The 27,841-nt window shown below is 43.9% G+C and overlaps 1 protein-coding gene across 2 annotated transcripts; it reads left to right on the forward strand.

Annotated features, from left to right (window-relative positions):
• On the forward strand, positions 218-27,841 carry VPS33A (VPS33A, CORVET/HOPS core subunit). 2 transcript variants are annotated; one of them, XM_013981307.2, is made up of 13 exons: positions 218-395; positions 2,883-2,948; positions 3,606-3,733; positions 4,896-5,082; positions 6,830-6,946; positions 7,855-8,029; positions 12,541-12,734; positions 14,953-15,079; positions 16,805-16,872; positions 17,598-17,735; positions 20,218-20,355; positions 22,223-22,413; positions 22,790-27,841. In XM_013981307.2, exons 1-12 carry the CDS (start codon positions 294-296, stop codon positions 22,373-22,375), a joined length of 1,593 nt encoding a protein of 530 aa, XP_013836761.1. In that variant the 5' UTR covers positions 218-293; the 3' UTR covers positions 22,376-22,413; positions 22,790-27,841.

The following is a 27,841-nucleotide window of genomic DNA, read 5'->3' on the forward strand; positions in this document are numbered from 1 at the left end:
CAACGAGATGAGTAAGACCCAGACTCTATCCTTAAACACAGCTCTCAGCGCTCAACAGCTCCTGGACTGAGGCTGTGGTCTTAAAAAGCCTCAGAACCCAAGAGGTAGAATAAAGCGGCGGGCGTTAGGGCCAAGAAAGCGGCAGACAGCTGACGATTCTAGTTTCCGGGTTTGGCGTAAGGTCGGCGGCCCGGGTCACGTGAACACGCCGTCACGTGACTGCGCCCGTGGGCTCTGCTGGGGAAAAGCCGATTCAGTTGGATCGAGGGGGGAGTAGGGGGCGGTGGGGCAAGATGGCGGCGCACCTATCCTATGGGCGAGTTAACCTGAACGTGCTGCGCGAGGCGGTGCGTCGCGAGCTGCGAGAGTTCCTGGACAAGTGCGCGGGAAGCAAGGTGAGGGACAGTGCGCGGCGACACCGCCCTCCAGCGCCGTCCGACTTGGCCTAACCCGGTCCTTGACCGCCTGAGCTCCGGGTGTACGAGGTCCCCTGGGGCTTCCAGAGAGGAGAGCCGGCGGGTATGATGAGGCGGGGAGAGGGGACAGCTGGTGGGGCCTGGGGCATCCAGCCTGGATTCTGCGTGGCATCGCGATTGTTTCGTGGAAGCGGAATAAGCCACTGTGCTACCTTAGTCCCTCACGAATCAGCTTGTGTCAGTGCCATTCAGGTCCAGAGGGGCGAATCCGGTGCCACCCCCACCCCTACACACTGTTGAGGCGGGCCGGCCCGAGGACGTAGATGATCCAGTGTCCATTCATTACAAAGATCATACGTGTGGTTAGAAACCATACCTTTGAAAGTCTGAAGCACCACTGTCTTACAACCTTTTCTTCACATGGATTATGAGAAGTGGTAGCATTTGAGGGTTTTTTTTTTTTTTTTTTTGTCTTTTTGCTATTTCTTTGACCGCTCCCGCGGCATATGGAGGTTCCCAGGCTAGGGGTCTAATCAGAGCTGTGGCCACCAGCCTACGCCAGAGCCACAGCAACGCAGGATCCGAGCCGCGTCTGCAATCTACACCACAGCTCACGGCAACGCCAGATCCTTAACCCACTGAGCAAGGGCAGGGACCAAACCCTCAACCTCATGGTTCCTAGTCGGATTCGTTAACCACTGCGCCATGACGGGAACTCCAGCATTTGAGGTTTTTAACGTCAGCCTCTCGAAACAGAATTGTTTCTCCTGTTAGACATTTTTTTTTTTTTCCTGGCCACCCTGGGGCATGTGGAAGTTTTTGAGCCAGGGATCAAACTTTCACCACAGCAGCAGCGTGAGCCCTGCAGTGACAATGCCAGCTCTTTAACCGCTGCACCACATGGGAACTTCCAGTTAGACATTAATTAGCATCCAGCTCACAATGGAATGGGAAACATAGTAGGTAAGGGACTTCCCAGCATTTCGTTTAAGTGGTATTACCTTGACCCTCTCTCCTTATGATTTATCAGTCCCCATAAAGTAACTGGCAATAAAGCTCTGAAGAGAAAAGGAAAATTGGGAAAACTCTGAAACGAATATTAGAAAGAATAGCACTCTGTGGAGTTCCTTTTGTGGCCCAGAGGTAAGGAACCTGACTAGCATCCATGAGGATGTGAGTTGGATCCCTGGCCCTGCTCAGTGGGTTAAGGATCCCACGTTGTGGCTGTAGCATAGGCCTGCAGCTGCAGCTCCAGTTGCACCCCTGGCCTGGGAACTTCCATATGCCACAAGTGCAGGCCTAAAAAGAAAAAGAAAAAAAAAAAAAAAAAAGAATGGGACCCCAAGAGGTAGAGTAGGTGCTAGCAGCCATTGAGAGAAGACAAAAGCAGGCAAAGTCCTAGGTGCTCAGTTAAAAGTCGGGAAATGATGCTGAAATCTGAATGAGAGCATGGATTATGTCAATTCAGTATCCTGGTTGTAACACCTATTGTGCTGTAGTGTTGCAAAATGTTTTGTCAGAGGAACTGAGCAAAGTGTCTTAGGAATTGTTCTGTACTGTTTCTTACAGCTGAATATTAATCTATAGTTATCTAAAAATTTCAGTCGAAAAAAGAAAAAAATCCCACTGGAGTTTGGCAGCAGAAATGCTCCTAGGGTCCCAGAGCAATGGCCTGTGAGATTATAAGTCCTAGGTTGGAGTCCTGACTTCCTTATGTTATGTATGTCCAAGGTCCCTATGTGGCCTTGGACATGTTACTTAAACTTCCTGAGCCTTTTAAAATTTCCCCTTCTGTCAAAGTAAGATTTGTAGGAGTTACCACTGTGGCATATTGTGCCGATGATGTGGCTTGGTCTCTGGGGAGGTGCCACTTCCACCCCCAGCCTGACACAGTGGGTTAAGGATTGGGCATTGCTGCGGCTGTGGTGTAGGTTGCAGCTCCAGCTCAGATTCGACCCCTGGCCCAGGAACTTTTCTATATGCCTCGGTTATAGCTGAAAAAGAAAAAATAAGATTTATAGTATGGGTATCAGAGGTTTTAATTTTTGTAATTGGATTATATGACACATATAAAATACTAGGTTGCAATTGGCAGCTTCCAAATGGTTCAGTGTAATAATTAATACCATGACACAGATATTTTTTTTTTTTTTTTTTTTTTTTTTTTTTTTTTTTTTTTTTTTTTTTTTTTTTTTTTTTTTCTCAGATACTCAACAAACTATAGTTCCTTCTGTCTGTTTAGGACAGCAACTCTTAACTTTTCCTTGACTGACATTAACATCACTTGCCCTGATGTTATTTGTCTTAGACCTGTAGGATATGAATGTGATCAGAGCCAGTTACAATCTTTGTTAATTCAGACTTTGAGGGCAATATTTTTTACCATGTATGACTGCTATTTTCTGTTGATATTGTTGCACTTCCTGTTATTATCAGTAATAAGAGGATGTTTCTTCTCTCTTACAGGCAATAGTTTGGGATGAGTACCTCACAGGACCATTTGGCCTGATTGCACAGTACTCATTACTGAAGGTAAAATAACCTATTTGGGTTCTGTTCAGGGATTAATCATTCTGTATTTTAACAATAACAGTAAGGAGATTTTTTTTTTTTTTTTTTGGTCTTTTTAGGGCCTTACCTGCAGCATATGGAAGTTCCCAGGCTAGGGATTGAATTGGAGTTACAGCTGCCAGCCTACACCACAGCCACAGCAGCAAGGGATCCATCCTGCATCCTGGACGTACACCACAGCCCATGGCAATGCTGGATCCTTAACCCACTGAGTGTGGTCAGGGATCAAACCCACATCCTCATGGATCCTAGTCAGGTGTGTTAACCACTGAGCCACAAAGGGATCTCCTGTTTGATCTTTTAAATACTGATACTAATGCGTGGGCTGTTTTGTACACAGTGGTCCTTTGGTCGGTGAGTCTGTAATGATTCAAATTACTTGCTAGTAACTGTTACATGGTATCTGTGGTAGTTCATCACCTGAGGGTCATTTAAATTCAGATCCAGTAGCGGTGGCTTCATCCTGAAACCGTGTCCTTTATACAACTGGCTCTGAGAAATCTAAATTTTGATAATAAAGTATTGATGTGCATTTGACTTGTTTATGGTGTCTGAGCCTGGATATGATAAGCAAGTTTCAATGGTTTTTGTTAATCTTTTGTGTATGTGTTTTCCTAGGAACATGAAGTGGAAAAAATGTTCACACTTAAAGGAAGTCGTTTGCCAGCAGCTGATGTCAAGAACATTATTTTTTTTGTCAGACCCAGGCTAGAATTGATGGATATAATTGCTGAAAATGTGCTCAGGTATCTCTAAGAACTTCTCTTTGAGCCAAAAGAAGCAGATTCTTCTAATGGTTTTAATGTCTTGAGTTTTTCATTGCAAACCCCTTCTCTTGTAAGTGCATTGGAAAGTGGTCTTTTTTTTAAATTATATTTTATTTTATTTTATTTTATTTTTATGGCCTTACCCACGGCATATGGAAGTTCCCAGGCTAGGGGTAGAATTGAAACTGTAGCTGACAGCCTACACCACAGCCATAGCAACACCAGATCCTAGCTGCATCTGTAACATATGTCACGGCCTCTCGCAGTGCTGGATTCTTAATCCACTGAGCAAGGCCAGGGATTGAACCCATATCCTCATGGGTACTAGTCAGGATCCTTACCCTCTGGGCCACAATGGAAACTCTTGGAAAGTGGTCTTTGGGAAAACTGGGATAGGCATGGAAGAATATAAGAAGGGAAATGGGAAACTTGTGACATTGTTCAAACTGAGAGGGTGGTTAATCCCATTCTTTCAGGACTGCTAAAAGTTTGGGCATTTATCAATAGAAGGGACACTGATTAAAAAAACAAAACCTATAATGGCTATTTTTCAATAACCTGAATATAGCTTTCTGGATTTTCATAAGCAAAGTAAGAGCTGATTAAAATTTCATAGAACATCTAGTCTAGAGAGGAAGTTATCCCAGCCCACTCTGCACTCTGTGGTCCAATCGATTGTTGTGGCCCCTGAAATCTTAAAAGCATATGGGCTATTTTGGGAAGATCACTGTCAGGGAAAGTAGAGTGAGGAGTCAGGAGTGATCTTTCATTTCAATATGAGACTCTGCTGCTACATTGGTTTGGTTAAAGAACCATTTGTTTTCAATAAAACATAGCTATCCTGTTTCGGGAAGCCTGAGAACTTTAATGCCCCCATAAATAGTTAAAGAGAAAGCTAGAAGATGCATCACAAATATTGAAGATGAATCAATGCTGCTTTCCTGTCAAGGACAAAAAAAAAGAGAGAGAGAGATTGAGTGAGAAAGCAACTGTAACAGTTGGTCTGAAAGCAGTCACTATTCATATGTTTATGGAACCAGCATTTATTTAGTGCCTGCTGTGTGCCAATGGGAATGAAGTAAGTGAAGTAGGCTGGGGCTCTAAAGAGCTCATAAGCTAACAAATGTTTCTTCTTTTGCAGTGAAGACAGACGTGGCCCAGCCAGAGATTTCCACATTTTGTTTGTACCACGACGTAGCTTATTGTGTGAACAGCGGTTAAAGGATCTGGGTGTCTTGGGATCCTTCATTCATAGGGAGGAGTACAGCCTAGATCTCATTCCATTTGATGGGGATCTCTTATCCATGGAGTCAGAGAGTGCATTCAAAGTAAGTCTGGCATCTTCTTTGTTTTTTTTTTTTTTTTTTTGTCTTTTGTCTTTTGTTGTTGTTGTTGCTATTTCTTGGGCCGCTCCCGCGGCATGTGGAGGTTCCCAGGCTAGGGGTTGAATCGGAGCTGTAGCCACCAGCCTACGCCAGAGCCACAGCAACACGGGATCCGAGCCGCGTCTGCAACCTACACCACAGCTCACGGCAATGCCGGATCGTTAACCCACTGAGCAAGGGCAGGGACCGAACCCGCAACCTCATGGTTCCTAGTCGGATTCATTAACCACTGCGCCACGACGGGAACTCCCCGCATCTTCTTTGTTAATGTCAGACTTTAATTTTCATCACATTTATGAGCATGACAGTGTCAATGAAATCAGTTTGCTTGCCTTTTTTTTTTTTTTTTTTTTTTTTTTTTTTTGTCTTTTTAGGGCCACACCTGCAGCATATGGAAGTTCTCAGGCTAGGGGTCGAATCAGAGCTGCAACTGCTGGCCACAGCCACAGCCATGTGGGATCCAGCCCGAACCTTCGACCTATACCACAGCTCACAGCAATGCTGGATCTTTAACCCACTGAGCAAGGCCAGGAATAGAATCCGTAACCTCATAAATACTAGTCAGATTCATTTCTGCTTCGCCGCAATGGGAAGTCCTCTCAGGACATTCTTGATTTTGACATGTCATATGCAGTGACATGTTAAAATCATAGCCTTGGAAGAGCTACCTGGTATTACTTTCAGTAAAGACCAAGCACTCCTCACAGGCTCTTTCCGGGAACAGTCCCCCTTCCTCCCAGGGCCAGAGCACATGGGAAAATCTACACCATGTTTATAAAAATGGCCAGGTGTTCTGTGGTGTGGTCATCTGGGACTTTGGGGGGTTGCGGGGGGGTCAGAGTATATGCGCATTTATGGGTGTTGGCATGTGCCTCTCTCACAACGTCCTACCAACCTTTACACTCACCAAAGTGAAGGAGAGAACTCCTTCCCCAGGTAGATCTTCCCTAATAAGTAGCTTGTTCAGGAGTTGATAAACCGGGATGGAACATGATGGAAGATTAGTGTGAGAAAAAGAATGTATGTGTGTGTGTATGCCTGGGTCACTATGGTGTACAGCAGAAATTGGCACAACATTGTAAATCAACTATATTTAAAAAATACAAAAGAAAAACCTAGGCATAAATTTTTTTGTTTTATTTATTTATTTATTTTTTTGCCACACCCACGGTATATGGAGGTTCCCAGGCTAGGGGTCTGATCAGAGCTACAGCTGCAGGCCTATGCCACAGCCACAGCAATGCATGATCCAAGCTGCATCTGCAACCTACACCGTAGCTCACGGCAACACCACATCCTTAACCCACTGAGGGAGGCCAGAGATCAGAACCCACATCCTTATGGATCCTAGTCGGGTTTGTTAAGCACTGAGCCACGAGGGGAACTCCAAAATTTTTTAAGAAAAAGAGCTGATAAACTTAGAAGAGCTGGCATGCCTGGTGAACACTCTGCCCCAGGGAGAATTGCTTTCATTGGTACCCCCAACAGCAGAGCCGTTGGCCTTGTAGCCTGGGCTGCCAAACATCAGCTTTGTAAAATGGACCTGAGTCCCCAGCTTCCCTGGCAAAGTGGGGAGTAAGTGGAACAGGTCTTACCCAGTGACCGTCACATCCCATCACCAGACAGAGGCTGCACCCTCAGGCCCCAGGATGACCATGGCCTGACCATAACCGGTCCTTTCTTCCCAAAGGAATGCTACCTGGAGAGCGACCAGACCAGCCTATACCACGCTGCCAAGGGCCTGATGACACTGCAAGCTCTGTACGGGACGATCCCCCAGATCTTCGGGAAAGGAGAGTGCGCCCGGGTGAGAATCGGCAGATGATCCTGGTAGTAAAGGGAGGGGGAGGTGTGGGAATCTATTTACAAATACAGTTGATCATTTTTATTTGGGAGTTTGCCTACATGCTAAAATGTATCTGTAGCCCACAAATCGATATCCACAGTGTTTTGGGGATGTGCACAGCGAGGCCGTAATTTGAGCTGTTCACTGTCCATGTTCCCAGCTGAGGTCAAACCGACCAACCCTCTTCCTTCTTGTTTCAGCCCATACTGTGAACAAGTGTCCTTTTTTCGACTATATAGTGCCATGCACTACTCAATACCACTTTTTTTTTTTTTTTTTCATTTTTGTGCTTTTTTTGTTGCTGACTTTACAGTTTAAAATGGCCCACAAGGGTGGTGCCAAAACACTCTCTAGTGCTCAGAGCTGGGAAGTCCATGGTGCACCTTAGGGAGAAGACTCATGTTAGGTGAGCTTTGTTCAGGCTTGAGTGATAGTGAATCTAAACAGAATGTGTCTCTAAACAGAAACACACATAAAACAAGGTCATATATTGATCAGATGATGAAAATGTTATAAGCAAAGGTTCCCGGAACCCTAACTGTGGATTGCCCATGGGAGCAGTGGTTCAGTTTTCGCTGATTCAGTATTCTCAGTGACTTTATAGTACAGAACCACTGTGCATAACAAAAATAGACTACGTGATTTTATGCCTTCTTGAGAAATAGCAGCTGCCACTGCTAAAGTGTAAGTATCACAAGGGGCAGCCTTCAGCATGTGCTTTTCTGGTAGCTGCTTGTTTCTTATCAGTCTCACTCTTTCACAGTTTTCCTCCTTTTTTTAAACTTTTTTGATGCTTTCCATTGTTAGCTGAATTTTTAAATCTGCTCAGTCCCAGGAGGGTCCCACCTGATCCAATGTTTTGTTTCCAGCAAGTGGCCAATATGATGATTCGAATGAAGAGAGAGTTTACAGGAAGCCAAAATTCAATATTTCCTGTTTTTGATAATCTCCTGTTGCTTGATCGGAATGTGGATTTATTAACGCCTCTTGCCACTCAGCTTACATACGAAGGACTCATTGATGAGATTTATGGCATTCAGAACAGTGAGTAAAGAAACACCAACTTTTACTAAGAGGTAATCTGATAAATATACTCCAAAGGCTATTTTTTTATAAGGCGTTTCCTTTCTAAATACATCAGAGAATATTTGAAAAAATTAAAGTACTGACTTTAGACCTAGAGACACTAGGATTAAATGACATCTGAGCGAACTATCGTCATTGGTCACACAAGGGCTGGCAGATGTTTAGTGCATGGGACTGTGCCTGCCTCTCTGAGCAGAGGGCAGGGGCTAAATATGGATGGCACTGCATTGGAGAATGTAGGCCCCGTGGCTAGAAGGCATTCAGGAAAGCTTCTGGAAAATGTAGCGTTTGTACCGAGTTTGGAAAGATGGATGGAGTTTAGAGGGGGTGCTGGGGAGTGGCATGATAACTGCAGTGAATTGTGGTACCACCAGCTTGCTGAGGCAGAGAGCACAGCTGGGGACATTCTGGAGAAAAGCTGATACAGGAGGTTGGGGATACTAAATGAAAGACCTCAAAGGCCTGCAAGATTTTAGGCTTGACCGACTTGGGGTCAGAGGTTACAAACATGTTTTATTGGGTTTTGGTCTATATGATGTTTGTTTGTTTGTTTCTGTCCAAATTTAAAATTAGGGAAATTTTAGAGTTCCCTCTGTGACACGGGGGGTGAAGGACCCAGCTGCAACAACTCAGGTTGCAGCGGAGCCATGGTTGTAATCCCCAGCTGGGCACAGTGGGTTAAAGGATCAAGCATTGCTGCAGCTATGGTATAAGTTGCAGCTGTGGTTCAGATTCAATCCCTGGCCTGGGAACGTTCGTATGTTTCCATTTGCTGCTTTTCATGGTGCAGCAAAAAAAAAAAAAAAAAAAAAAAAAATTGGGGAAATTTAAAAACAGGAATTCTGATGTCTGCCAAGTCTTTAAAAACATCTGAAGCCCTGGCAACCCTGAGGCCACATTCCCACATGGCAGCTGGTGTCCAGTGGAAACTACCCTACCCCACCCCCACTTTAGACAAGCCCTTCTCCCCAGTTCACAACAGACTCCACCACTCCCTCTGTCCCATCCTGGCCTGCTTCCCTCATTTACATCAGTCTCTGGCCTCAGTTGCCATGGTGAATTACGTCACAGGGAGCCAAGGAATGGCCTGGAGGGAGAAACAGACAGAAAACAGATTAGTGGTTGCCAGGCCTCAGGAACAGGGTGGGAGAGGGACTGCTTATTGGGTTCAGGGTTTCCTTTGGGGATGAAAAATTCTGGAACTAGATACTAGCTGTGGTTGTACAAAGTTGTGCACATACTTAATGCTTTTTTTTTTTTTTTTTTTTTTTTGTCTTTAGGGCCATACCTGCAGCATATGGAAGTTCCCAGGCTGGGGGTTGAATTGGAGCTGTGCTGGCCTACACCACAGCCACAGCAACTCAGGATCTGAGCTGTGTCTGCGACCTACACTGTAGCTCACGGCAACGTGAGATCCTTAATCCACTGAGCATGGCCAGGGATTGAACTTGGGTCCTCATGGATGCTAGTCTGATTTCGTTTCCACTTAGCCACGACGGGAACTCTGCTAAATGCTCTTCAAGTGTACACTAAAATGGTTAAAGTGGTAAATTTTTTGTTAGGTGTATTTTGCTGTAAGGATGGATGGATGGATGGCCGAAGGAATAAAGACATAGATATGAAGAGGCGTTTCCACAAAATAAAGAGTCTTGAATGATAAGGTTGTAAAAAGTCTTATTTTTTAATTATTCATTCCAAAAGATGGCATTATAGATACTTTTAATTTTTATTTATTTACTTATTTGTCTTTTTTTGGTGGTAGGGGGGCACACCCGTGGCATATGGAGGTTCCCAGACTAGGGGTCTAATTGGAGCTACAGCTGCTGGCCTACACCACAGCCATAGCAACGCCAGATCTGAGCCATGTCTGCAACCTACACCACAGCTCACAGCAACGCCGGCTCCTTAACCCACTGAGCGAGGCCAGGCATCAAACCTTAATTCCTGGTCGGGTTCATTTCTGCTGTGGCACAACAGGAACTCCCATAGATACTTTTTAAAACTCTGTTTCTTTGACAGAGGAATTCATTTCATTTCATTGATAGAGGAATTCTGGTGGGTAGGAATCAAAGAAACAAGGTAGCCTCATCTTAAGGCCCCAGAGAGTGAAACACCCAGGAGACCATGGAAGGGAGCCAGGCATTAGGGCAGAGAGGTGGCCTGTGAGACAGCCTCAGCAAGGGCTTTGGAAATAGAGGATTCTCCAAGAAGAGAAGGAATACATGTGAATTCACAGTTTCTTTGCAGCGAATTTTTCATAATATATCAAACATTGATTAAGGGAAAATTGGGAAAATAAAGACAAAAAACATAGTTCTCCAATTATCCCTGTAACCCCACCCCCAAAACCTTGGCACAACCAATGTTAATGTTTTGATGTATTTCCTTATAGTCCTTTTTCTATGTAGAGTTTATTTTAGCTAACAAAAAACAGAACCAGCTTGTACAAATTATTTTGAACCTCTGTTTTGATCTGGCATGATATGAGCATTTTATCGGCATATGCATAATTTTAACAGCTTAATTAAAATCCGTAATATATATTATACTGTCATTTGCATTGTCGTTCTCCTAATGTTGGGTATTTTAGGTTGTTTGGGGTTTTTTTATGATTATAAAAGCATTGGTAGGAGTTCCCATTGTGGCTCAATGGTTAATGAACCAGACTAGTATCCATGAGGACATGGGTTTGATTCCTGGCCTCGCTCAGTGGGTTAAGGATCTGGCATTGCCGTCATTTGTGGTGTAGGTTGAAGACGCCACTGGGATCCCGAGTTGTTGTGACTGTGATATAGGCCGTCATCTGTAGCTCCAATTCAACCCCTAGCCTGGAACCTCCATGTTGCACCCGTGCTGCCCTAAAAAGACAAAAAAACAGGAGTTCCCATGGTGACTCAGTGGTTAATGAATCCAACTGGGAACCATGAGGTGGCGGGTTCCGTCCCTGGCCTTGCTCAGTGGGTTAAGGATCCGGCATTGCCCTGAGCTGTGGTGTGGGTCACAGACGCAGCTCAGATCCCCTGTTGCTGTGGCTCTGGTGTAGGCCGGCGGCTACAGCTCCGATTAGACCCCTAGCTTGGGAACCTCCATATGCTGCGGGAGCGGCCCTAGAAAAGGAAAAAAGACCAAAAAAAAAAAAAAAAAAGCCATCTGTATACATAAATTTTTTTTTCCTATATCATATTACTTTCTTTCTCTGCATTCTCTGATGGAGGATTGTGGGGTCAGATGTGTTAATGTTATAAGCCCTTGGTTCATATTGCCAAGCTTCTTAGCTTATGTGCTATAGGTAGTTCATGGGGATGACTGGGGTGTTCCCAGCAATGGCGACTAAATTGTTTTGACATGAACAGAGTTGGGAGAAGTAGGTTCAGGCTGCTTAGTGGAGGAACTGGGTACCATGCTGAGGAATTTGGGAGCTTATTCTAGAGCAGGGTGGCTAACTTCTCTTAAGTATTTTAGGTCATGTGGTGTCTCTGTGGACTCTCACTTCTGCATTGTAATGTGAAAGCATCCCCAGATAAGACATAAGGAATAGACATGGCTTTGCACCAATAAAACTTTATTGTTAAATCAGGAAGTGGGCTGGGAAAAAAAAAAACCAAGGAAGTGGGTTGATAGCTTTCAAACTATTTTCAATAACAATCTATAGAAAGAAATGTATCTTATGTCATAACGTAGCACACATGCTGTATGTGTGAATCTGAAGCAAAATTTTATTAAAATAAAAAAACTGGAGTTCCTGTCATGGCTCAGTGGTTAATGAATCTGACTAGGAACCATGAGGTTGCAGGTTTGATCCCTGGCCTTGCTCAGTGGGTTGAGGATCTGGCGTTGCCGTGAGCTGTGGTGTAGGTCTCAGACGCGGCTCGGATCCTGCGTTGCTGTGGCTCTGGCATAGGCCTGCGGCTAAAGCTCCAGTTAGACCCCTAGCCTGGGAACCTCCATATGCCAAAGGGAGCAGCCCTAAAAGGACAAAAGACAAAAAACAAACAAACAAACAAAAAAAACAAAACTTCTCCTACTTCGTGTGATATACTATGGTACTTAATATTTTTTTTGCTGTTTTATTTATTTATTTGTTTGTTTATAATGCTAATTGCCACGCATCAACTTGATTTCATGATCCACTCATGGGACATGACCTACAGTTTGAATAACACCAGAAGATAATGGGGAGATCCTTAAGTTTTTTTAAGTGAAAAAGTGACCTAATCCCTGAATAAGTGGAGGAACTGGACATTGTTGCTGTGATTTAGATGGGTGCCTCCAAAGAAAAGTAGAACCATGATATTGCTCTTAAAGAGTTACTGCATCCTGTACTTTGATCATGGAAGAAGAAGAACCTCAGTGCTGTGCGCCATTTTTGTCTAAAGCTGGTTGCCATTCTCTCCTGAGATGGAAAATTCTGCTTTGTGTCTGGGCACTTGTTTGAACTCAGGGCCTTGTCTCCCTCCACTGTTGTTCAGGTTTCGTGAAATTACCTCCGGAGAAATTTGCACCTAAGAAACAGGGTGATAGTGGGAAGGATCTTCCCACGGAAGCAAAGAAGCTTCAGCTGAATTCTGCGGAGGAGCTGTATGCTGAGATCCGAGATAAAAACTTCAATGCAGTAGGCTCCGTGCTGAGCAAGAAAGCAAAGGTGATCTCTGCAGCGTTTGAGGTGAGATGGTCTGGTTGTCACCCTGCTTCTGTAGGTTCCACCCCACAAGGGGAAGAAGAGCCACCCTAAGGTGCACAAGGCTGCAGGAGTTGCAGTGGGTTAAGGATCCAGCTCTGTCACTGCTGCGGCTTAGGTCACTGCCATGGCGAGGGTTCATTACCTGGTCCAGAAACTTCTGCATGCTGCAAGCATTGCCAAAAAGAAAAAAAAAAGACAGGGCTGCAGATTCAGCCATTGGAGGACCCAAGGTTTTCTTTTTAAACCTCCTCAGACCCATGAGAAAAACTGTGAAGTTTTTCTCCTTTGGGGGGAGGAAGGGGTAGTATTTGCAGTTTATAAGCTTTCACCATAAATATTTGCCTTACTTTCTTTTTAATTATTTCCTGTCTCACTTAAGAGAGAGCCAGCTGTCCTCTAAATAAAAGATCCTCTATAATAGAACTTGCAGCTCGGGCCAAAAGCTCCCAGTTTAGCCAACATGCCAGGGGGACCCTGCAGAATCGGTAGGTGATAATGAGAGTGAAAGAGAGTGAAATCCCAGCTGCCCAGAGCTTTTAAATTGGGGGCCTCATTATCACCTTCTTGCCTCCTCTTGCCCGGCCACTGGTTTATTCTTGGTTAAGCTCATTTTTTAAACATGGGAATTCAATAAGATGATAAACTCTGCATATTTAGTCTTCAGAAACTTAAATCAGGAGAATTTTTTCCACTGAGTATGTCTTTCTAAAGATTGTATTCATTAATTGATTTTCTTCAAATTTCTGAAGTTACTTTTGGGTTAAATTATTGAATTTTATAAAAATAATTTTTTCGTCACTAAGTGAGTTTCACTTTTTTTTTTTTTTTTTTTTTTTTTTTTTATGGCCGAACCTATGACATGTGGAAGTTCCCAGGCTAAGGGTTGAATTGGAGCTGCAGCTGCCGGCCTATGCCACAGCCACAGCAGTGTGGGTTCTGAGCCACATCTGTAGCCTACACCACAGCTCACAGCAACACCAGATCCTTAACCCACTGACTGAGGCCAAGGATCAAACCTATATCCTCACGGATGCTAGTTGGGTTCATAACCTGCTGAGCCATTACTAGAGCTCCAAGGTTCACTTTATTCATGGACAGTATTTGAGATTGAGGTTCAGCAGTAAGAATGGATTTTTTTTTTTTATGGAGGAAACTTTTCACTGTTTATGAAGCTCATATTTTCATTTTCATTTTTCATTCAGAAATGTTTGTGGATAACCTAGTACTGTCCCCTACAAAGAGTTATCACAGTATGATAGGAGTTCCCATTGTGGTGCAGTGGGTTGAGAACCAGACATAGTGTCCGTAAGGATACAGGTTCAATCCCTGGCTTTACTCAGTAGGTTAAGGATCCAGTGATGCCACAAGTTGGGGCACAGGTCACAGACATGGCTTGGATCCCAAGTTGCCATGGCTGTGGTGTAGGCTGGCAGCTGCAGTTCTTATTCGACCCCTAGCCCAGGAACTTCCATATGCTGCAGGTGCAACCATAAAAAGAAAAAACAAACCAAAAAACTCAGTATACGGAGTTCCCCGTCATGATTCAGTGGTTAATGAATCCAACTAGGAACCATGAGGTTACAGCTTCAATCCCTGGCCCTGCTAAGTGGGTTAAGGATCCAGCATTGCCGTGAGCTGTGGTGTAGGTTGAAGATGCAGCTCAGATCCCAATTTGCTGTGGCTGTGGCATAGGCTGGCGGCTGGCTGCAGCTCCAATTGAACCCCTAGCCTGGGAACCTCCATATGCTGCGGGAGCAACCCTAGAAAAGGCAAAAAGACAAAAACAAACAAACAAACAAAACTCAGTATGATCTGGTGCCTGGAAAGAACGAACTTTGGGCATTTGCTTCCTGAAGAAGTACTGAGGTGGATTTCCCTGATGGCACAGCAGATTAAGGATCCAGCATTGTCACTGCTATGGTATGGGTTTAATCCCTGGCCTGGAAACTTCTGCATGCCTCATACATGGCAAAAAAAAGTTTAAAAAAAAGAGAGAAGTATTGATGCAGTAATTAGGCACAGTGAGCTTATCTTTTCTGTTTTTCTATGTAATGGGGGTAGGTTTGGCCTGATTTATTTGTATTCTGTTTTCTTTCCACATTAGCATAAATTAAGTGTCCTCTAAATAATACAAAGAACAGAGCACTTAAAAATAAAATGTCTTCCCCACTTGATGGTTCTACTGTTTTACACGTTTCAGGAAAGGCACAACGCCAAGACAGTTGGGGAGATCAAGCAGTTCGTTTCACAGCTGCCCCACATGCAGGCAGCAAGAGGCTCACTCGCAAACCATACCTCGATTGCAGAGCTAATCAAAGATGTTACTAGTGAGTATCCTTGGGAGTGATCATGCTCAGCTGGGTGGGGAGGACGTCCACGCACCACGTCTGACCCCATGGTCATTGGCACCACCATATTCCCTTGGGAAAGTCAGCTCTGTTTTTAATACTGTGTATGATTCTCAATGTTAATTAAGTATACACATGTTCATAGTTAAAAATGTTCCATTTTGGGGAGTTCCCATCGTGGCACGGCAGAAACAAATCCGACTAGGAACCATGAGGTTGCAGGTTCGATCCCCAGCCTTGCTCAGTGGGTGAAGGATCCGGCGTTGCCATGAGTTGTGGTGTAGGTTGCAGATGCGGCTCAGATCTGGTGTTGCTGTGGCTCTGGCTTAGGCCAGCAGCTACAGCTCCAATTTGACCCCTAGCCTGGGAACCTCCATATGCTGCAGGTACAGCCCTAAAAAGACAAAAGGCAAAAGGCAAAAAAAAAAAAAAAAAGTTCCATTTGTGGTTAACTCAGTCTTTTTCCTTATTAAAATAGTATAATCATATAACAAAATATTTGGAATATCAAAATGAGAAAAAAAAAAGTTATTCCAGGGGTTGGGGGGATGTGCCTGGGCTGTGGGATGGAAATCCTGTGAAATCAGATTGTTATGATCATTATACAACTACAGATGTGATAAATTCATTTGAGTAATTTAAAAAAATGGAGGAAAAAAGAAAAAAGTTCTTCCATAAATTTACTTCCATAATATGGTTAATTTTTTTAGTTGTTTTTTTTTTTTTTCCTGTTGTTAAGGATTACTTAATTAGGGCATCACAATGTTTGTTTTAGTTTTTTTGGGGAGGAGTCTTTTGTCTTTTGGGGGCCGCGCTCGAGGCACATGGAGGTTCCCAGGCTAGGAGTCTAATTGGAGCTATCGCTTCTGGTCTACGCCACAGCCACAGCAATGCCAGATCCAAGCCACGTCTGCAACCTATACCACAGCTCACAGCCACGCCAGATCCTTAACCTGCTGAGTGAGGCCGGGGATCGAACCTACAACTTCATGATTCCTGGTTGGATTCGTTTCTGCTGTGTCATGAGGGAACTCCCATCTTTTAGTTTTTGTTTTTCCTTTAAAGACTGAAGAATTGGTGGAGAGCATATGTTAAGTATTTTGAAAGAAAGATGTATATTGCACCAAAGATGAGTTTATTCATTAAAGCAGAAGCTGGAGAATTTCCTGGTGGCTCAACAGGTTAAAGATCCGGTGTTGTCACTGCTGTGGTTTGGGTCTCTGCTGTGGCATAGGTTCGATCCCAGGCCTGGGAATTTTCACATGCCACAGGTGCAGCCAAACAAAAAAAAAAAACTCACAAAAAAACACAGAGGCTGTAAAAGCTAAGTAGGAGATTGCACAATGCCCTGTTTACTTTGAATCTTAAACAGTGTTGGAAAATCAATCCTTTGTTTTCATATTAATTGAAGTAGAAATTAGACGAAACTGGGTTGATCTGATGATGAAAGTGAAATGCTCTTGGAAAATTAGCTTTCATTGATACTGAGGAAAAATTCTTGAGATCTTATTAGAGTCCTAAAGATCAATGCTTTCTGATGTAATTTAAGAGTATAAAGTTATAGGTTTTCCATGTTTCTTAGAAAATTCTTTTCAGGAGTCAATTTAAACTTTTTGCATGTCTTGTTTCTTAATCATGCTCTGTGTATTAAAGCATTAATATTTATTTACTTTCTTAGTTACAAACTTGCTATTTCTGTTTTAGCTTCTGAAGACTTCTTTGATAAATTAACAGTGGAGCAGGAGTTTATGTCTGGAATAGACACTGATAAGGTATGTAAACAATAAAATTGTTCTAACAAATAATTGATACCTTATCATACATAAGATTACAGCTAGCAAAGCAGTTGCTTGGATTCCCATGCTTTGTCTAAATATTTTTAAGAGCAAATGCAGAAGGCGAAAACAGATTTTTATCAAGTATCATATATTTAACACGACTGTGTGCAAGGCACTTTCTGCTGTGCATGGAAAGGCGAGACCCTGCCCCTAAAATCAAAGATCTTTAAGGGCTGTAACATAAATTAATAGATTTTCTTTCTGAGAGAATTGGTCACATAATTTCTTTACAGATCCACCTCTATTACTGAATTTAAAATTATTCAATTTATGAAAATTCCCATCTTCTAAAAAGATTCCTGTTACTTTGTGCTGTAAATTGCTGCTATTACTGAGGTGGTCTAAATCACACACACCCTGGACATGCAGCAGCCTTTCGGGAGGTTGTCTGTGAGACGGATGAGTCCAGACAGGCCACTGGATTGCCTGAATGTGTCCTTGCCGGCCTCGCTCCCCATCACTGGTGTGTCTGTGTGGTGGCGGGGCTCTGTGTGGCAGGGGCGGGAGGAGCTACTTTGGAGGGGACTTTGGGGAAGTGGAAGAAGAATGAACCATTCTTCCACACAGCTTCTTTATTTGACTTTGAAAAGTAATAGTAAATATCAAGTTCTTTCGGTTCCCAAACCAGATGCTGGTACCTGTGTATACTTCACTTCCAGGTCAACAGTTACATTGAGGATTGTATTGCCCAGAAACATCCACTGATCAAGGTGTTAAGACTGGTTTGCCTCCAATCCGTGTGCAATAGTGGACTCAAACAAAAGGTTTTGGATTATTACAAAAGAGAAATTCTGCAGGTATATATATATATTTTTTTTTTCTTTTTTTTTTTTGTCTTTTTGCCTTTTCTAGGGCTGCTCCCGCGGCATATGGAAGTTCCCAGGCAAGGGGTCGAATTGGGTCTGCAACCTACACCATAGCTCACGGCAACGCCGGATCCTTAACCCACTGAGCGAGGCCAGGGATCGAACCCGCAACCTCATGGTTCCTAGTCGGATTCGTTAACCACAGCCACGCCCGGAACTCCAGTGTATTTTTTTAAAAGTACTAGTTTGCCAGGGGTAAAAACATCTTTAAAAAAAAAAAAAATTTCACAAAGCTGCTATTTTGGTATAGTGTTTCTGCTGTCTTTTAAATTTTTTAATACCTGAAGGGATTGTCCTTGGTATTAATCATTGTTTACTGGGTTGCCGGGCTTAACTAGAAGATACATATATATATACATATATTTTCATTTGTTTAATCCTCACAACAGTGCTGTTATATACTTCATATCATCCCCATTTTATAGACGATAAAACTAAGGCACAGAGGAGTGCTGTACCTTGCCCAAGCTAGTAAGTGGCAGAGCCAATGCTAAAACCTAGGCATCCAGGGTCTACTGCCCTTACTCTTAACCAGGTATTTGAAGGAGGAAGAGAACTTTTTATAAATTTCTGATTCTTCTTTAGCAGACTTACCTAAATTTAGCCTGCATTACTTTATAATAGGAAAAGCCCACTATGGTGTGTTTTCTTTTCTTTTGTTTTTTAGGGCTACACCTGCAGCATTTGGAAGTTCCTGGGCTTGGGGTTGAATCAAAGCTGCAGCTGCCGGCCTACACCACAGCCACATCAATGCGGGATCCGAGCCTCATCTTTGACCTACACACCACAGTTCACGGCAACGCGAGATCCTTAACCCACTGAGCGAGGCCAGGGATTAAACCCTGTGTCCTCATGGACACTGTTGGGTTCTTAACCCACTGAGCCACAATGGGAATTCTGACATCATTGTTTTTAAAATTCTCCCCTGTTTAAAAATCTCAGGCACTATTTATTTGCTATTACTAGTCATGGTTAAGTACATTATTGTTAAAATTGAACACTCATTCTGTTTTCAGGGGTTTTTTTCCTTTTAAAAAATTACACAAATTACATGTGCATTCTCATTATATAACATTTAAATAAAGCAGAAATACATGGTGCAAACTGTGACTCTCCCTGCCTTCGCCCCATGCCCCCCACCCTATTTCCCTCAAAGGGACCGATTTCAGCAGTTTGGTTTGTGTGCTTCCAGATTCCCTTCTTTGCATTTTTGTAATGTTTACATACAGGGACTGTGGGGTGGGACCAGCTGGATCCAAGTTGTGTGACCTTGGGCAAGTTATTTAAACTTCTCTGTAAGATGGATATAATAATATCTACCTTGTGGGGTTATAATAAGAATAACTGAGTTGAGTTCCCATTGTGGCTTGGTGGGTTAAGAACTCGACATAGTGTCCATGAGGATGCAGGTTTGACCCCTGGTCTCACTCAATGGGTTAAGGATCTGGCATTGCCACAAGATTGCAGCATAGGGTGCAGATGCAGCTCAGATCTGGTATTGCTGTGGCTGCGGCATAGGCCAGCAGCTGCAGCTCCGATTTGACCTCTAGCCTGGGAACTTCCATATGCCACAGGTGTGGCCATAAAAAGAAAAAAAATTAAAGAATGACTGAGTTAACATATGTAAAGCGCGCAGAACACAAGAGTTCCTTGCACATAGGAAGTGTTATGTAAGTGTTAGCTATTATTATTATTTACTAGATTTTTTTAACAAAAATAAAACCCTAGGGAGTTCCCTTTGTGGCTCAGTGGTTAACAAAACCAACTAGGATCCATGAGAATGCAGGTTCAATCCCTGGCCTCACTTAGTGGGTTAAGGATCCGGCGTTGCTGTGAGCTGTGGTATAGGTTGCAGATGTGGCTCAGATCCTGCATTGATGTGGCTGTGGTGTGGGCTAGTGGCTGCAGCTCCAATTCAGCGCCTAGCCTGGGAACCTCCATGTGCCACAGGTGCATCCCCCCCCCCCAAAAAAAGGCAAAAATAAATAAAATCCTACTCCATGTAGTATTCTATTATTTTATTTTATTTTTGTCCTTAAGAATAACTCCAGAAGATCTTTCTTATTAGGATGTGTAGATCTGCCTTGTTCTTTTTTTTTTAAATAGCTAATTATAAAAATACACTGTAATTTATTTGATCCTCACTTAAGTTGGATCCAGATATTCTAACTTTAAAGTAAAAAAATAGACATCCATTCCTTGAGATAGGGAGCTGGCTTCGTTGTAATGGGCAAGCAGTTTTAGGGCAAGCTCATCCCTGCCCTGTTCCTGTGCCTGTAGACAGTCATTGCCTGGATTTTGATAACATGCCTCTGAGCACAAACCCAGTTGATTTGTTGGAAGCGCACTTTTTTACAAGCCACAGAAACTATTTTCCTGGTCTGACATCAAGGCTGCACAACTTCTCTTGCAGACCTATGGCTTTGAGCACATACTGACCTTACACAACCTGGAGAAGGCTGGCCTGCTGAAACCACAGACAGGGGGCAGAAATAATTACCCGACCATTCGGAAGACATTACGCCTCTGGATGGATGATGTAAACGAACAAGTAAGATGCTCCTCCTCTTCAACTCAGTTGGGTTAACCTGTTGACGATTTATTGCAATGGCCTATGTGACTTGATGCATGCATCCACCTTGCTTTCTTAACAGTCTCTAGAATGTTTGTGAAAATGTCATGTGTCTGAGTGAATCCCAGCAGGAAGCAGAGGGCCCTCTCACTTGGGATAGCTGGAGTTTCCTAAAGGTGGAATGGGTCAGCGAGAGGCAGGGCAATGGGGAACCCTCCGCAGCCTAGCCTGAGGGCAGGGGGAGGGAACTCTTCCAGAGCCTCCAGGGAAGAGCTGTGTGGAGAGGCTGTCTGACACAAGAGGGACATAACCACCCTTGGCAGCGTCACACAAGGAAGTCAGGGCAGCAGGAACCTGACCTCACGCTGCTGTCCTGTCTCCAGTTTCTCTCAGAGTGTGTTGGTGTAGATCCCCCAGGGCCACCTGCTGGGTGCCTGGGAGAAGGGTGGGGAGGATCAGAGAAGGGTCCAGTACAAAGGAAAGCACACAGTGAAAAGCTTCCTCCCACATCCAACTTCAGTTTCCCCTCAGAGGCAAGCATTATAACTGGCTTGTTATTTATCCTTCCAGAAAGAGTCTGTGTACAGACAAACATTTTTACATAAATGGTACATATTCTGCACCATTGGTCTCCAAAGCAGGTGCACTTTTCCTTATGTTTATTATTTATTCCAGTCTTTATAAATTTCATTTTTCTGGAGTTCCCTGATGGCCTAGCAGGTTAAAGATCCAGCTTTGTCACTGCTGTGGCTTAAATTCAATCCCTGGTCCGGGAACTTCTGCACACTACAGGCACATCCAAAAAAATAAAAGTAAAAAAAATTTCATTTTTCTTCTTTTTTCGTTCTTCATAAGGGTCTTTTTTAGGCTGTCTCTTGCCATAAAAGCTAATAATTAAACAGTCTCCTCTCTCAATGGTAAAATGGGTGTTTTTCCCCAGTGGGAATGTAGATAATTCCTGGGTTGCACAATGTAAAGAGCATATTAGTTTGGCTCTCTTCACTGCTCACACCTGCCTCACCCCAACCCCCACCTCTTAACTCTGTATCTTGAAGAGCCTTCTGTGAGCTACCCCATTCTTTTAAGTACTTCCTTTTTGTTGTTAGGACCACACCCAAGGTATATGAAGGTTCCCACGCTAGAAGTCAAATCAGAGTGATGGCCATCAGCCTACGCCACAGCCACAGCAATGCCAGATCCAAGCCGTGTTTGTGACCTACACCACAGCTTACGGCAACACCAGATCCTTAACCCACTGAGTGAGGCCAGGGGTCAAACCCTCATCCTCAAGGGTACTACTTGGGTTCGATAACCACTGAGCCATGACAGGAACTCCTTAAGTTCTTTTTCTGCATAACGGTTTTTCAGATAAACCTTATTTTATGATTTAACAGATTTCTGTTGATAGGAATTCGGGTTGTTTGCTGTCTTTTGCTGGCACATACAGCATTGAAATGTCTGTACTTTGGTCTTTTCTTTCCTGGAGTACAGGCCCTTCTGTGGGATAAATGTCTGAAAGGAGAACTGCCCAGGTCAAAGGCTATGTTTCCCAGCTAGAGAGTTCCCCTTTACCCTCCAAGAAGTTTCTTACCAAACCAAGTCACAATTTTTCACCTTCAGTACTTAGAGCTGTTCTGAATGGCTTTTCAGGATTTCAGTTGAAAGTGAACCCTGGGCTGCTGAGAGCAGACCCCTGCTGGGGTGGATTGGAGCAAGATAGTTCAGTATTGGAGCAGGATCTTTCAGGGATTTGTTTGTGTTCCTAACCCTCAAAGCCAAATCAAATAATTTTGGATTATCCCCAAAAGCCACAGTCAGGTGGCTCTGTGTGTGTCTCCCTCTACAGGCCTTTCCCCTTTATTTAATAGAATCCCACGGACATATCGTATGTGTACAGTGGCTATGCCCCTCTCAGTGTGCGGCTGGCCCAGCTGCTTTCCCGGCCCGGCTGGCGGAGTATCGAGGAAGTTCTCCGCATCCTCCCAGGGCCCCACTTTGAGGAACGGCAGCCATTGCCCACAGGACTGCAAAAGAAACGTAAGTCCACGGCTGGTATCTGCAGATAATTATGTACTGTCAGTGAGGTTTCCACCTATTGTGCAGTTGCTTTGCAAAATACATTGGTAAAGTACTTAGGAGTCAGAGTCCAGTATACCTCTTGTTGTGAATTATACTGTAAACACTAGAACCCATTATTCCCTCAGGAGTAGCAGCTTTTAATGTCGGAATTGAGGCTCTCAGAAAAAACATTGATCAAAATCATGTTCTTGAGTTTCAAATGAACCATCTGTACCAGGACATATATGACTTTTTCTTATGAATGGCGCAGTTTTTGGGTTGTTTTTTTTTTAAGAGGTGGGACGAGAAGTATCAATAATAAATAATTCTTAATCGTGAAATGTTTGAATTTTAGGTCAACCAGGAGAAAACCGAATCACTCTGATATTTTTCCTCGGGGGTGTAACCTTTGCTGAAATTGCTGCCCTGCGATTTCTTTCCCAGTTGGAAGACGGAGGTACAGAGTATGTAATCGCCACCACTAAACTCATGAACGGGGCCAGCTGGATAGAGTCGCTAATGGAAAAACCTTTCTAGGGCATTCAAAGTACACCTACCAGTGAACTACAGAATAAACTGCTCCTTTGAAGAAGTTGCTGGAAGGAAGTGCAACCCTATGGAGGAATAACACGAGAATATAGAAGTTACTCTGGGGTCAGCTTCTTAAATTATGCTGTTTTCTCCTTTCTGCTTCTCTTTTGTCTTCCTAATTTCTTAAAGAAAGAAGAATGGAAGAGAATCAACTTGTGTAAAAGAAATACCAGTTTTTAAATGTTAGGAGCTCAGGATCTTCATTAGAGACATCTGGAGATATATTTAGGATGGTGGGGCTGGATGATCTATACAGCCACACAAAAGGGGCCAGTTCCAAAACTGCTGTGGCTCTGGTTACAGCTGTGGCTCAGGTTCGTTCCCTGGCCTGGGAATTTGCAGCCAAAAAAAAGCAGGGACCAAGCAGGCAAGCAGGTAAAAATGAAAATCAAAGTGGGAAGTCCAACCCCCAATAATAGTGCTGAATTTCTGGAAGATGTACCATGCATATGGAAGTGGTTAAATGTTGAGGGGCCGAGAGTTAACATTATGACTGATTTGAGATTTCTTTTTCCCGCAGAACATGACACATTACATTCAGTGTCCCCAGTTTCTATTTTATCTGGTCGTTAAAGCAAGTTTATGGTTCTTTCTGGGTAGGTTTTTGTTTTATTTTGCCATTTCTGTGGCATGCAGAAATTCATGGGCCAGGGATTGAACCTGCGCCACAGCAGTGATAATGCTGGATCCTCAACTGCTAAACCACCAGTGAACTCTAGGTTCCTCCTGTTTTTTAGTATCTTGGTTTTTTTTGGCCACCCCAAGGTGTGTGAAGTGTCTGGGCCAGAGTTCAGATCTCAGCCATAGCCAGGACCTACACTGCAGCTGCAGCTACACTGGATCCTTAACCCACTGTGTGGGGCCAGGGATGGAACCTATGTCCCAGAGCTACAGATTCACCGCCAATCCTGTTGTGCCACAGCAAGAATTTCTTCTGTTTTTGTTTTTGTTTTGCTTTTTTTCCCCACTTTTTAGGGCCGCACCCGTGGCATATGGATGTTCAAAGGCTAGGGCTCGAATCGCAGCTACAGCTTCTGGCCTACACAGCCATAGCAATAGGGGATCTGAGCCACATCTGTAACCTACACCACAACTCACAGCAACACTGGATCCCTGACCCACTGAGCAAGGCCAGGGATCGAACCCACATCCTGGTGGATACTAACTAGTTGGGCTCGTTTCTGCTGTGCCGTGACGGGAACTCCCGTTTTTGATTCCTCTTCTTCTATAAAGCAAGAGGTGTGGAGGAGTTTCTTTCCCCAGAACATAGATAGGTTAATGATCTGTCTGATCAACTAAATTGGTTGATCCCATACTTACCCAGGACTTCTCACATTGAGGAACATAAAATTAGGGAGCAGCTTCCTGAGAATTTAACTGTTTTTTTATTTTGTTTTGTTTGTTTGTTTGTTTTGTCTTTTTGCCTTTTCTAGGGTTGCTCCCGCAGCATATGGAGATTCCCAGGCTAGGGGTTGAATCGGAGCTGTAGCTGCCAGCCTACGCCAGAGACACAGCATCACGGGATCCAAGCCACGTCTGTAACCTACACCACAGCTCACGGCAACGCTGGATCCTTAACCCACTGAGCAAGGCCAGGGATGAACCACAACTTCATGGTTCCTAGTCAGATTCGTTAACCACTGAGCCATAGCGGGAACTCCCTGAGAATTTAACTGTTTAAAGATGCTTTCTTAGTGCACGTGTTATTGATTCCAAGACGTTTCAGTTTTCTTCCCTGCCCATCCTGGGCCTTCCCATCCAGCTGATCCTACTGTAAGCAGCGGCAGCTGCAGACACTCCACATACAGCCTCTCACGTCCATTTTACTTGAAAACACCCAGTTCCAATTCAGTCCCTGGTCTGGTGACCTCACCCCCCTCTGGTGCAGCTTGTCTATACCCTGCAGTCCAGCGACCGTAGCTGCTACCCCTCCCACAGGAGACTGCAAGGCTGTGGACAGGTTGGAAATCTCCCTCCTGCTCTCTGGAGGAGGTAGGGCCAAGAAGGGGACCAAATGGATGGTTTCCAGCAAAGTTAGCTGATTTCTCCCTCCTTGCCAGGGACTCAGTTAGCATCCCTTCCCAGGTGTCATTTCTTTTATTAACTAGTACCCATACATATTTTCCTCACTTTTCTTCACTAGTGGAATTCTGTTAGCACACTGCATATTGTGAGGGAAGGAGAAATTCTGTATTTTGTAAAAAATCTCAGAGTCCCTGCTGTGGTACAAGGGGATCAACAGTGTCTCTGCAGCAGCAGGGACACAGGTTCAATCCCCAGCCTGGCACAGTGGGTCAAGAATCCGGTGTTGCTGCAGCCATGGCATAGGTCACAACTCCAGCAGTTCAGATCTGATCCCTGGCCCAGGAACTTAATATGCCATGGGGCAGCCAAAAAAAAATGGAGTTCCCACTGTGGCACATCAGGATCGGTGGTGTCTGTAGAGCACTAGAGTGAAAGTTCGATCCCTGGCCCAGCACAGTGGGTTCGAGATCCAGTGCTGTCACAGATGTGGCTCGCATCTCATCCCTGGCCTGGGAACTCTATATGCCTCCGGGGAGCCAAAAAAGAAAAATAAAAAATCTCTTTAAGAATGAGGAGTAGCAGAGAGAATATTTAAAAGGTTAGCTTCTAATGGATTTAACTTGGCTTTGACATCCAGTATTTGGAAAGGTCTTAAAGAAAACTCTTCTTATTTCAGGAATCCTTTTTCAAATACTTGCTATCCCAGGGAGATTAGCTTATACCTTCCAACCCCAGCAGTGGTCAGCCTCAGCTGCTTTAGATAATGAAATCTACCTTGTCCCTTGGTGTTTTCAGCTCTTGGGATTCGATTCAAGTCCAGTCAAGTCTCCTTGGCGGGGGTTTTGTCCTGTGAACAGATCCTCAGTTGTGTCTGCATTCACTCGTGACTCTATACTTGCTTGCTCGGAGCAGAGTTAGGTCAGCTCCTAAAAATGCATTCCACAGAAGACTTCAAAACATCAATTGCTTCATTTGTATGCAAATACAAAGTGGTGGATAATTATATATTATACGCCTTTGTGTAAGTTCATTTAATACTTGAAGTAGTCTTTGTCTCAAAGGAGTGTGCCCTTACTGAGAAAAAGGGTATGTGAATGGTACGTTTATTCTCAGAGAGGATGGATTGTTTACATCATGTCTGGACTTTTGTCTAGTTGGGTAGACAGTTCTCCTACACCACAAAAAAGAAGTCTTCATAGATAAAGAAGTCTACATAGGCACTGTTTTGTGTCTTATCGTACACTTTTGAATTTTAGCCAACAGAGAAATAAGCATTTGAACTTTGTTTAACTGTGGATCAAGAGACTAATGGTTGAAAGGAGGAGGATTAAAAACAACTCATTTAGTTCTTGAACTGGGAACGGAAGGTCTCTATGTGATCGTCCACCACAGCTCTGCCCTCAACTGCAAGTGGGTTATGGTTAATCTGACATGCAGTCTGTTTCTTGCTCTCGCCTGTAACCAGCAGGAAGTGTTTGTATTCAGCAGAGTTGAACTCAAGAGGAAATACTTTTAAAATGCCAGAACGAGGAGTTCCCGTGTGGCTCAGTGGGTTAAGGAGCCAGCGTCACTGCAGCTGCCGTGGCACAGATTTGATCCATGGCCTGGAAACTTCCATTTGCTGCAGGAATGGGGCAAAAAAAAAAAAAAAAATTAAATACCAGAATGGGGAGTTCCCATTTTGGCACAGCAGAAACAAACCCAATTAGTATCCATGAAGATACAGGTTCAATCCCTGGCCTTACTCAGTGGGCATCTGGTGTTGCCATCAGCTGTAGTGTAGGTCACAGGTTCAGCTCAGATCCTGTATTGCTGTCGCTGTGGTGTAAGCTGCCAGCTGTAACTCCGATTCGACCACTAGCCTGGGAACTTCCATATGCTGGGGTACAGCTCTAATAAATAAATAAGTAAATAAATAAATAAAATACCAGAATGAACTGCCAGGAAGAGGAGCCATGATCAAGATGGCAAGACAGAAATACAGGCATCAATAGACTGAATTATGAACAGACTGAATTATACTATAGAGCCTGGTGTATTCAGCCATATCATTTGACAATGAGGTACTATAGAAAACAGGATGCCTTTTTGTCGGGCTAACAATCAGAAAAAGGCAGTAATGGAGCTCCTGTCGTGGCTCATCAGTTTCCTGACATGGTTTCCGAGAAGATGCAGGTTCAATCCCTGGCCTCACTCAGTGGGTTAAGGATCTGGCATTGCTGCTGCAGTGTAGATTGCAGATGTGGCTCGGATTTGACCCCCAGCCTGGGAATTTCCATATGCTGCCAGTGAAGCTGTAAAAAGAAAAAGCAGTAATATAAAATTTCTGATTCTCTTATTTCTAAATGAATGCATGTGAACTTCAAGCTACATAATATTTCTCAGCTTCAGTTAACTCCGCTGCTGTAAAATACCCCAAACTGGGTGGTGACTAGAGGCTGCAAAGGCTGGAACACATAACTGCCTTGTGATATCCATTTGAAGGATGTGAGAGTTAAAGGGGAACAGTATCAGGGCTATTTTTAATAGCCTTCATCTGTTACTTTGGTGAGGGTATAAACCTCGCCATGCTTTCTTTCCCGTGACTTGGCAGGACACAGAACCCTCCAGATAACCAGTTCTCTGGGGGAGCAATTACTACTCACTGGCTTCCTGCGCAGCTTGATAATGTTCTGCTCCTGTTTTCAGCCCGGCTCCAGCGGGGCAGTGATTCGATAATAAGAGATCCTGATCAAATTAAAGAGCCATTTGCTCTTCTGGATGATGATGTTGATAAAAGGGTTGATGTCCA

The sequence above is a fragment of the Sus scrofa genome, chromosome 14 (assembly GCF_000003025.6).
Source record: "Sus scrofa isolate TJ Tabasco breed Duroc chromosome 14, Sscrofa11.1, whole genome shotgun sequence".
Classification (NCBI taxonomy): Eukaryota; Metazoa; Chordata; class Mammalia; order Artiodactyla; family Suidae; genus Sus; species Sus scrofa.